The sequence below is a fragment of the Canis lupus genome, chromosome 6 (genome assembly GCF_048164855.1).
Source record: "Canis lupus baileyi chromosome 6, mCanLup2.hap1, whole genome shotgun sequence".
In the NCBI taxonomy this organism is placed as follows: Eukaryota; Metazoa; Chordata; class Mammalia; order Carnivora; family Canidae; genus Canis; species Canis lupus.
Window position 1 is genome coordinate 56,126,363 of NC_132843.1, and position 12,210 is coordinate 56,138,572.

Below are 12,210 nucleotides of genomic sequence, written 5' to 3' on the forward strand. Positions count from 1 at the left end.
CTACCATCCTACCGTCTTTCAAGCTGCGGCAGTAACATATTTCCCTCTGCCACCTTTTTTTTTAACGGTTTTATTTATTTTAGGACAGAGTGCATGCATAAGCAAGTGTGGGGGCGGGGAGCAGAGGGAGAAGAAGACTATCAACTATGGAGCCTGCCTGGGGGCTCCATCCCTGGACCATGAGATCACGACCTGAGCAGAGATCAAGAGTTGCATGGATCCTTAACTGAGCCACCCAGGCACCACCTCCCTCACCCTCCCACCCCCATCACTTTCTTGACACAAGTGTGCTCACTGGTAGAGAATGATTGAAAGCACTCAGTTGACCAAATGCCCAATAGAATCTCTATCCATTTCTCCTTTCCTTGTCTTCATTTCATGTGGCAAAATCCATTCATAATTGGGAGTAGTTGTGTTTATTTTTACTACTATCACAAACCAAAATGGAACACTTCAGTTATCACAAGGGTTGGCTACTCTGCCCATGAAGATAATAGTGTTCAGAGCAACTTCCCGTATAAGAACCAGGAAGGGCCTGTTGGCCTTGAAGGTCACCCTGTTGGGGTTCAGCGAACGGCCAGCAATCCCAATAACAGTACTTGCTGCTGCTTCACTGCCTTCCTCATTTACCTGCAGAACAAACAAGAAACATTAGCTCCTCTGCAGTTCATTAGAGAAAAGTGAATCATCCACAGACACGCAGTTCTCCAAAATGACATTTGTTTTCCAGTCAAAAGTACACTTGGGTCAGGCTGCATTCCCAACAGAACCCTACTTTTACTCCTTCTTTCACCCAGTGAATATTGATGTAAGCACTTGTGTTTCTCCAGGTCTTGTGCTGGGTAAGTACAAGGGTTCCATTCATATAACTCTGAGCCAGGAATGTGGATGCACACAAGGCTGTCACATTTCTGGCTAGCACCGTTGTATGTGGGATTACAAGAGAGTTATCTTGTACTACATGCTCAAAGAGATTTGACTCGGGACACCTGGGTGGCTCAGCCATTGAGTCTGTCTTTGGCTCAGGGTGTGATCCTGGGGTTCTGGGATTGAGTCCCGCATCAGGCTCCCTATGAGGAACCTGCTTCTCCCTCTGCCTATGTCTCTGCCTCCGTCTCTGTCTCTCATGAATAAATAAATAACATCTTTAAAAAAAATAAAAATAGATTTGACTCAAGATCAGAACTCTATAGTTGAGAGAGGTTCACTCTTGGAACATCAAGACCCAGCTGTAACCCCAAACAGCCACTCAGGAAAAGACAAGGGCCCTCTGGCTGAATGAGATGAGTATTTGTTGGAGTAACAGTCTGACACATTGGTATTTTAACTTGCTGATAAGCAGAATTGCCAGAGACGCCTTCAGAAAATTTTGCTTAGGGACCCAGAATAGCACCAAAACTCTGTTCCTGCCTCTTAATGAAAGCACTTCAGATCCCTGAGCTTTGTAGAGCTGGTTGAAGATATTGTCTCCGCATCACTCCTCTTCCCTACTTCCCTACCCTACTGCCCCCATCTCCCCGTGCAGTTTCATGGTCATTCTAAGACTAGATTTGTAAGCAGACTAGAGCTTTTGCACGACCAGGATCATCTTATTCAAACCAGATACTGACTTCTAACGGCTTTCCAGGAGATCTATAATCAGTTGGGGTCCTATATATTGGGTTCCCAAGGTTTTCAAGAAAAGCAACTTTGTTCCTAGAGCTACGGAGGAACCTTGTGCCATTGTTTAGTGGCCTAAGGGGAATAAAATGAATCTGGACCTCTGCTTCTCCCTAATGGTAAGTCAAAGCCATCAAGGGTGTCTGTCTGAGTTGATGTCTAATTAGGGTCCTTAGGGGAGGATTTTTCAATCATCGCTAAAATACCTAGGACATAGCTTTCCTTGCAGTCTCCCTAAGTATGCTTCCCTTCATGTAGAAGAGGGTGTCAGTGGTGTGTCATTTATACTTCCAAAACCATTAGTCCAGTACTCTTGTAAAATCCCTGGGTCTGACCTCATTACCTTTAAGATACAGCCCTCTGCTCTTGCTGTTGTCCTGCAGGTCACTGACACCTATTGTCCTACGGATTACAACCCCACATTGAGGATTTTGGCACCTAGCTCATAGCCTTTCTGTCCACCCTAACTCCTGCAATCATTCGATGTAGACAATTAAAATAGGTTGGTAGGAGACCCATTACACACCCTAACCTCCCCTTCCTTTCTTCTCATTAACCCCAATGAGCATTACCTTCACTTGACTTAAGCAAACCAGTCCCATGGCCATGTCTTGAACTTGCCATCTCTCAGAAATTATAATAATTATACTATCCTCAGACATAGTCTTTTTTTCAAGCTATTGCTTCTCCTCACTCTTGTGACTATTCTGCCTCCCTTTAGTCCTTTGATCCCTCCACGTTCCTCCTGACTACATTTTCTCACTGAGCTTGTACTCGGCCACTGTATCTACTGGCACCACGCTCTGAAACTCTCTTTGACCATAACCTTTTCTTTGCGGTTTCCTCAATCCTGTGATCGTCCCTACCAGTGGCCATCTCCTTTTCCTCATAGCCCAGGTCCCCCTGAGAACAGTGCTTCCCAAACCTGCTTATGGACTAAAATCTCTAGAGGAGCTTTGTAAGTATGCTGACTCTCAGGCCCCATCCTGGATTCTGCAAGGCTCAAGCCCACTTAACTAACGCTATTGGTCCATGGTTCAATATTTGAGAACCAGAGTTTCTACAGGCTTTACATACTATTACTCTAGTGAAGGGTTCCATGGGCGCTTGAGTGGGGGAAACACTAGGTTAAGCAATATATATTTTTAAGTTTTTATTTTAATTCCAGTTAGTTAACCTACAGTGTTATCTTAGTTTCAGGTCTATAATATAGTGTTGCAACAATTGCATACATTACCTGGTGCTCATCATGGCAAGTGCTCTCCTTAATCCCCATCTCCTATTTCCCCCATTCCCCCAGCCACCCACCTCCCCTTTGGTAGGTTAAGCAATATATATTTTTTTTTAAAGATTTATTTATTTATAAAAGAGAGAGAGAGAGAGAGAGAGGCAGAGACACAGGCAGAGGGAGAAGCAGGCTCCATGCTGGGAGCCTAACGTGGGACTTGATCCCAGGACTCCAGAATCATGCCCTGGGCCAAAGGCAGGCGGTAAACCGCTGAGCCATCCAGGGATCCCCAGTTAAGCAATATTGAACCGGTTTTTTTCACTGTGGAACTTCTTAGATGCTAAAATGCCAATGTGCATTGGTAATTTCCTAAGAAGAGGATATATATTTATTTGACCACCAAACTTTGTTTTTTGCAGTGTGGTCTAGAGTTCTAGTTCTTTGGAACATACTTTAGGACATGATCTACTCTTGTCAGCTCCTCTTCTTTACCCTCCTTTTGCTCTTCAGCTGTTACAATCAGGCATGTGCCCCACTGTTCTAAATTCCTCGGGGAGTGGTAACCTTTGGTCAATTTTCAATCTTGTTACTAGATGCTGTTTCCTTCTAACTCCTCCCTGGGTTTCCGTGAGCCCCGACTTTCCTGGTTCTCCTCTGAACTCCTTCTCAGTAGTCTTGGTTGGCTTCTTTTCCTGTGTCACCCTCCCCTAGATGTCTGTTTTCCTGTTTGATCTGTTTGAGGAGAAGTAGCGGGAGGGAGGGTGGGGCAATTGGACCATGAGGACTCCAGGAGAGGGCTGTCTTATGGAGGCCTCATGGAGGAGGGGGCTACAGATCTGGGGTTTGAAGGCCACTGGGAACATGCCTTCTTCCACAGTGTGTCCTGCTATTCACGCACCTGCCTTAAGGCCATAGACCCAATGGAGCAAGAACTCCAAAGTTCCAAGTCACATGAGATATTGATGTACTGAAAAATGAATTTGCCTGAGAATAAAGAAACAGCGTAAGAAGAGAGCAAAGGAAGGCGTACCCACCTCAAGAAAGGCCTTGTGGAATGCATCTGAGACAAAGAGGTCATTCCGGCCTTCTGCAACAATACCTAGAAGGAAGACCAGAGAAGGTTCTGTGAAATGGGAGAAAGTTGGCTTCAACCCACAGAAAGGCTTTTTCCGGAAAATAAAAATCCTGAACCCTCACCTAATGATACTCCCTAAATAATAAGTAAATACATGTTAAAAAGAATAAAGTACTGTAAGCTTTTCTAGCCTGGCTTCTGTGAATTTAATCTCATGCTTCAGCTCTCAAAAGGAGGCAGGGGACTCTGTTCTCAAAGAAAAACTCACTCCACCTAGTAGGAATGTCTTTCTTTCCAGTCTGGCAACACTTTCAAGAGAGAAGTTGGTTAGGCCTAATTTAATTTTTTTAAGTTGTATTTAAGTAATTTCTACACCCAGCGTGGGGCTCAAACTCATGACCTTGAGATCAAGAGTCCCATGTTCTTCCAACTGAGCCAGTCAGGCACCCCTGGTTAGACCTTGCTTATTGGCAGCCTATTAAAAGTAAATTCAGGGATCCCTGGGTGGTGCAGCGGTTTAGCGCCTGCCTTTGGCCCAGGGCACAATCCTAGAGACCCAGGATCGAATTCCACGTCGGGCTCCCGGTGCATGGAGCCTGCTTCTCCCTCTGCCTATGTCTCTGCATCTCTCTCTCTGTGACTATCATAAATTAAAAAAAAAAAAAAAAAAGTAAATCCAGTTACCTGACATAATAAACTTCTTTTTTTTTTTTTTAAATAAAGATTTTATTTATTTATTCATGAGAGAAAGAGAGAGGCAGAGACACAGGCAGAGGGAGAAGCAGGCTCCATGCACCGGGAGCCCGATGTGGGATTCGATCCCGGGTCTCCAGGATCGCGCCCTGGGCCAAAGGCAGGCGCCAAACCACTGCGCCACCCAGGGATCCCTAAACTTCTTTTTTTAAAAGATATTCTAAGTACATATTTTTAAAGGATGGTAGACTGTAGGAACCAAGACAACAGAACACTGTTACTTAAGCCTCGCTGGGGAAGGTTGGCTGCATCTGTTGTCCAAGTAACTTTAAGGAAAACTCATGAGGCCTTTGGAATATCAGGCTATTCAACGTCAGCTCTGCATATTTTGTGGCACCAAGTGTCCTCAGCTCTGAATCGTATCTTTGCTCTGAATTCTGCTCTCTTTTCAAGTTCTCTACTTGGTCCCATCTCCCATACCAGTTACAGTCTCAAAGCATTCCAGTGACAGCTGGGCCCCTGGAGATCCAAGCGCAAACTCCCCGGGAACCGGAAGAGGAAGCAGACCTTGGGAAGGAAGGGGTCTCCCCAAGTTAGCAGTGGAACAGGGATTAGGGTCCAGGTGTCCTGACCCATTGCTTTTTTCTCTTTCCCCAAGTCTTCCACCTCTGCTCAGACTGCCTTGGGCAGCAGGGGCAAGAAAACACATCCTTCCTAGGCTCACCTGGGAGCCTGGACTTCTCGGGGTTGAACAGGTCCACGAGGCCCATGTCCTGCAGGCGCTCCTTCACGCTGAAGCTGTCCTCCATGCGGAAGCAGGGCATGTGGACCACCAGCAGGGTCTCCGTCATTTCATCCAGCCATTCCTGCAGCACCTCCGGGGTGAGCTCCTGCTCCACCTTGGCCAGGCTCTTCTCAGGCTTGGGCAGGATGAGCACCATGGTGATGTCGTCCCCCTTGAAGGGCAGCTCGAGCACCTGGGTGCCTTCTGCCACCCGCCGGTAGCGGAACTTGCCTTCCTGGTACATCATGGACACCGAGCATGACTCTCCACCTGCCTTGTAGAATAGCTCCTTCCTCGTGTTCTCGGGACTGAACTTGGACTTCCACAGGCCCTGGGAGGAGACACTGAGTGGGAGAATCATGGCGAGAAGGCCAAAACCATCCATAGGAGAATAGTCACATTATTTTATCACCCTAATAGGAGGCAGAATTAGTAGAAGAAAAGGTTAGCGGGATATGGATGAAAAGGTTAACGACAACTATGTCAGAGTAATGGAATTGTCACGGGTTTTTTCTGTGAACTTTTCTGTGTTTCTCAGATTTTCAGTGGTGGCTGTTTATTTGCTTTGTAACTAGAAAAATAAAAACTAAAACCAAGAACAACCCATTGACCTTTTCACAAATGTCTTTTTGAGTTTAAATCTAATTGCCTTTTTGCTTTCTGCCTCCCACCAGCCTCTTTCTCAAAGACTGTCCTCCAAGATGCTGGACTCCACCCCTGATAAGTAAAGGCCAGACACAGATAATAACCCAGGGGGTTGTCTGGGAGCCTTGCCAGGCAGAGGATGAGTCCTAGCTAATTTCCTGCTCCAAGAGGGAGGGACCCTGGGCTACGAGACATCCCTCTGAACTTTCTGAGATGTAATTACCATTCCTTGTCAGATTCTGGCTGGTTGATTTTGGGGCAAGTCGTTTAACTCCTGGAGTGATGGGTCCTCATCTGTAAAACTAGGAGCTGGTGATTGCTAACGTTTGCAGGATGCCTCCTGGGTGCCAGGCACTGCTCTAAACATTTTACCTGCATTCACTTATTCAGTCCTCTCAGCAACCCTGTAAGGTAGGTGTATCATTATTACCACTTTATAGATGCAGCGTTGGAGGCAAAGAAAGGTCTCCGTAGCTCACCTGAGTTCACACAGCAGAAATGGGAGAGTCAGGATTTAAACTAAGTGATCTCTCTGAGAGGCCCAAGGTCTTATGTATGCTATTCTTTATGAGAATAAAGAGGGTTAATAAACAGCGAAGCGTTCTGTAAACTATAAAAGGCAGCACACATTGTGTAACTTCAACCTCCTCCACTCTTGGGGAGAGGAAAACCCCAAGAGACAGAGTGGTTGGCAATAGCAGTGACAGGCTTGCTAACTTCCCATGCCCTGTGTGGTGGTCAGGATGCTCATGGGACAGAACCCAGGATGGGTAGAGGTGCCACAAGTCCCCCCCGTCTTAAATGTGAGGTCCTACTGAGTATCAATGGTCTGCTTATTCCCGGTCCCCTCTCCCTCATTCTCCTTCCTAAATTGGAACCACCTTTAGAACTCTTGACTCTGAAAAAGACAAAGCCATCTGCAGAATCAAATCACAGGGCATCTGCAAAATTTGGGGCGAGCCTGGCACTTGGAAGTTCAGAAACTTCAGGCAAGGGGAGCTTTTAGTCACTTGTAGAAGCTGCTCCAGGATGATGGAGAAAACCTCATCACTGAGGACTATCAATAGAGTTGGACATTTTGTTCCAGATTTCAAAATGGAGTTAGCTGGAGAGCAAAAATTGTCACATGCATGAGAGTTCATCACCACTCGTACTTCGCAGCTGGGCATGCTGAGTTTGTGAGTGTGTACCCTCTTCCTTGGGCCCAGAGACATTACGAGGCCCCTCTGGACCTCAGGCCAGCAGCCATGGCCCCAGACATGATTCTAGACTGCCAGTAAATTTGTATTTCTGCACAAGCCATGCATGGACCATTTCTCAGAGACGATTCATCTAATGCCTAATGGTGTGAAAAAAGGTGAACTGGAAGTACAAGAGGAAGATCTCTGGGTCTCTCCAGAGTCATTTTGAGTACCTTGAAGTAAATGGTGTTGACCAGCACCAGGACCGTGAGCTCGTCGATGGCATCCGGGGGCACCACGTCAGTGATACGCCCATGGGTCTTATTGGATACCCATTTGTTGATGATCATTCTGGACTGCTCTGCATTTTCCTGAGGAGAATAGGAAACACACCTACCCACCTGTGCTTTCGGTGGGCTTCTCCACTTCCCCACGCAGTATTTCATTTTATTCATCAGCCCTTTGCCCTTTTCCACATCTCCCACTCTAATCCAGATTGAGAAGACCTTACATATCTAGTATAATGCCACGAATCTTCCATATGGTCGGGAACTATTAACAGAAGAAAGAGAAAGAAGGAGAAACAGAAAAGAAGAAAATAGTCTGGGAAAAAAAAACAAAATGTTATTTTCTCTGACATGTTCTCTGGGAAGCTGTGAGTTATGCGGGGGGGGGGGGGGGCAGGAAGGATGCCCACGCGGTCAAGAAAAACTGGGAAATGCTGATTGAAAAAAGCCAATAGACTTCATTGTTGCAGGACTTGTCAGAAAACTTAATAGGCTCAGGGGCTTCATGAATCTCCAAAAGGAGAATACAACATGCACCATACATCAGTTCTATCTGACCATGGTAATTCTTAAAAATTAAATAAAGTGTCTTGTAGGACTGGCATCTCCAGAGTATTTTTTTTTTTTGTCTTGGTGGATGAAATGGAGAATTTCTCACTTATACAACTTTTTCAGAGCAGCCACTACAATCTAGGACATAGATACCATTGATTTCTCAGGTTTCAAGCAAAAAGATGTATTCCAGGGGTCCTGACTTCCAGTCACTCCCCACCCCCAATCTGCCTTCAGCCAGCACAGAAGGGTTCAGTTGGATCCGGGATCCTGCTTCTCTACCTTCTCAACCTCTGAGTGGAGAGGAAGAACTCTGGGGTCAGGGACGACTTTGGCAACTCACCTTGAAGTCCAGGGGCTGGAGCTTGGCTCCGTATACGGCCTCACTGATGTCCTGATAGGTCTCATTAAAGGTGAGTGATTTGTCTCCAAAAAGGCGGTTGGCTGATACCAACTCAGAGGACTTATTGGCTTTTCGGTAGAGTCGGCAGTTGAGTTTGGCAAAGAAAAAGTGCACCTGATCGGACGTTTTCTCAGAGATGGTATCAAACTTGAAAACCTGTAGAAGCCAAAAGAAAATGGTGGAGAAGCCTGGCTGACCTGGTGGGAGCACAGTGCTGGTCGGGCCCCGACCAGTAGCCGCCTCACGTATGAGCTCCTTCGAGAGCGGCACCTGGCACGGCCGTAAATACTCAGCCCATGTTTTCTGAGTGAATAAATGGCTAAAAGGAGAATAAAGGGTAGGAAAGAGAAAGGGGAAAAGCACAAGGAGACTGAGATGCCACTAGAGTCTCTAATGGGCACTAGGTCAATACATGCTTTCTGGGGTGTCCAGGAACGAGGCTGGGCGGGGAGGCTTCGGACTGTACCTCCATCAGCTGCTTGAGGGTGTTGTTACAAGCTCCCAGCTTGGTCATAGCAAAAGCTGTGGAGATACTCAGGGGCGAGAGGAAAATGTTGTCGTTGTCATTCTTGGAGTCTGCCACGTGCTGATAGAAGGCAGTGGCGAAGCGGGAATTGGCTCTTGACAGTTCCCAGACTCGCCGGTTGGTGGCCTCGGGGATCTTCTGCTCTGCGCCCTCGTCCTCAACTGCCTTCTTCTCTGGGGAACGGTAAATGCACATGGGATTCACAGGAATGTCCCGAGGCTTGGCTGTGCAGATGTCCTCCCCCGGGCTCCACGGACAGACCACACAGCCCCAGAGGCCAATGAGCAGCAAGGACAGGAGACACGTCCTCCTGTAGGGGGACAGAAAGGTGAGTTAAGCTTTGGCTGGAAGAACCCCTGTCCCCACTGCCCAGCACAGGCCCAGCAAAGCGTAGGATTCCAGCCCAGCTGGTGTGGCCAGGGGGCGGGCACGGGCCTTTGCAAAGTACAAGGGCCCAGGACAAGTCCAGCCCTGGACTCCTGGCAAGTGGAGAGTCAGGTTGAAATCAAAAGCAACTATTAAAGCAACCGATGTCTATAAAGTATTCGTGTGCCCCGGGCTGGAAGAAATAAAGAATGCCAAGCTTCCAGTTGGTGAGATGGGACATGCACGCATGAAAAACAGGCAGGGAGCGTTAGTGTCCAGGGGACTTAGGGCAAGAGAAGGAGCCATTTACAGGCGCTGTTTAGGAAAGGCCTCAGAAATGGATAGTTTCACCTGGATAAGAAAGGGCTGCAGATTTTGATTGATGCAGCAGAGACTTCAGTCATACAATAGGGGTGGGAAGGAATGAACTGCGCGAAGCCCCCAAGGGTCGAAGCCCCCCCAGGCCTCCAGCTCCAGCCACACACAAGGCGGAGAGAGCTCGGTGACGTGGTCTGCGGGCCAGTGCCCGGCTGGCTGGGAGCTGGGGGGCCCGAGGGGTACTCGGCTTCTTGTGTGGGGTGAGGCTAACTTTAAGAACAGAGGCACCAAGTGGGAGAGAAGCGGAGACACTCAGGGAGACTCAGAGGGCAGAGTGAAGAAGCAGAGAGAGAGAGAGAGAGAGAACCTCGCCATTCATTTCCCCACCTTGCTTGCCTTTTGTTTCCGTTTTGGTCCCTCAGCTACATTTGGAAACACCAGTGGAGGCTGAGGGGGGTCGGGGAGCGTCGTTCGTGGGGGAAAGGAAACAAGATGGTGGTGCACAGCCTCACTTGTAGCCTCCTAAAACAAGCAGGTCAGGAAGGGAATGTGTGTGCTATCGAGGCAAGAGGGGACCTCACTGTGAGGCCAGGGAACAGGGCCGCTGTCCTAGAGTCTAAGGTGTCTGAGAGCTTGCAGCAGGGGCAGTTGAGTAGAAGCAGCAGCAAACAAGGAGTGGGGAGACCCTCACGGGTTACATTTCCCCTCTCTTCCCCTGTGTGGCTGGGAATCCGAGTTGGAGCGTCTGCTGGGCTGCTGTGGGCGCTGGTGCTGACACCGCACCTTTACCACAGGGAAGACACCGCTTCTGTTCTGTGGGCTCGAGGACCCAAGGTGTGGCTGACCCCAAGAGGGGGTGGGAGGAAGGGCGCTCCGAATGACGTCTTCCAAACACATCTTTTATTGTAACTACCAGGAAGAGGGCCTGGTTTTCTCGAAGGTGTTGAGGCCATCCTCAGGAGAACTTCAAAGGTCAAAAAACCCAACGAGGGCATGCAAAAGAGAAGAGTTGCCTCTCTTACCTTTTTCCAGCAGCTATCATTCCTATCCCATTGGAAAACATGGTCACTAATCTTCCACAGGGCCCGGCGAGTGGAGGTAGTGCGTTCTGAGGCGATCCCTCTGAAAACTGGTTCTTTCCTCTGAATCTGACTGAGGTTCCCGAAGCTGGAGTGGGGGAGGGAGCTGGTGACGAGGGGAAAAGTGAGGTCAAAGGCTGATGACCAGCTTCCAGGGTTAAGCAAAGTGTAGAGCCCAGTGTTGTTTAATTAGTAGAGAAGTTTTAAAGTTCAGTCAGGTCGAGGGAAGGCAAGGCCCACCTCTCTTACCCATACACCTTCACTCTCTTCTTTATATTTATAAAAGAGGAAAGAGGAGGACATGTTCTCAAATTCAAACTTGGTCAGAAAATGCCTGACTGAAAACTTTGCCTTCAGGAATTTTTTTTTTCCTAGTTAACCAAACCAGGAAGTAGAAAATAGTTGAAGATGACCAGCCAACTTGAATGTCCAGAAACTTCTAGCCTTCTCCCCGCTCAGGACAATATGCTCTCTTTTACAGCTCTCTTTCAGGAGACAGAGAGAGAGTCCATAATAGCTGGTCAGAGGGGAGATCATTCCAAAACAAGGCCCACGTGTCCACGACCCAGCCCAGGACATACAGGGGAGTAACTGACCCCACTTGGGGATCAGGAGACAAAGTATGAGGCAGCTAAAAAACAAAAACAAAAAACAAAAAACATGCTACTTCTGAAAAAAAAATTTTTTTTAAGATTTATTTATTTATTTATTTATTTATTTATTTATTTATTTATTCAGAGAGAGCAAAAGAGAGGCAGAGAGAGAAGCAGGCTCCATGCAGAGAGCCCGATGTGGGACTCGATCCCGGGTCTCCAGGATCACGCCCCGGGCTACAGGCGGCACTAAACCGCTGTGCCACTGGGGCTGCCCTGAAAAATTTTTTTAAAGACTTTAAGTAATCTCTACATCCAACCCCATATTCACAACCCCAAGATCAAGACTCATGCTCTACTGACTGAGCCAACCAGGCACCCTTGAGATACTTCTATTTATTTGTTTGTTTGTTTGTTTGTTTTTAAGAATTTATTTATTCATGAGAGACACAGCGACATCGGCAGAGAGAGAAGCAGACCTCCCACAGGGAGCCCAATGTGGGACTCACTTGATTCCAGGACCCCAGGATCACAACCTGAGCCGAATGCAGACCCTCAACCACTGAGCCACCCAGGCTTCCTGAGATACTTTTAATTTTTTCCCAAGATACTTCTTTAAAAGCAAAGAAACCAAATCCTATTTCTTTGTGTATAACATTATTTTTACTTTAAGTTTTTGGAGAGATTAAATGAATTCAAATTAATGGAGATAAAGGGTAGGTTTATTTATATTTTCCTCTTCCTAAATAGCCAAAACCAATACCATATGGACTGCTGAAACAGTATTCAAAGGTAAGTATGCCTTCTGTGGGATTGAAGAT

The 12,210-nt window shown here is 47.3% G+C and overlaps 1 protein-coding gene across 1 annotated transcript; it reads right to left on the reverse strand.

Moving 5' to 3' along the window:
* Window positions 1–400: 400 nt before the first annotated feature.
* Window positions 401–10,951, reverse strand: SERPINC1 (serpin family C member 1). The gene is made up of 7 exons (XM_072830684.1): window positions 10,740–10,951; window positions 8,974–9,343; window positions 8,448–8,663; window positions 7,499–7,636; window positions 5,380–5,770; window positions 3,922–3,986; window positions 401–630 (listed from the first exon to the last, which is right to left on the reverse strand). Exons 1-7 carry the CDS (start codon window positions 10,778–10,780, stop codon window positions 454–456), a joined length of 1,398 nt encoding a protein of 465 aa, XP_072686785.1. The 5' UTR covers window positions 10,781–10,951; the 3' UTR covers window positions 401–453.
* Window positions 10,952–12,210: the final 1,259 nt, after the last annotated feature.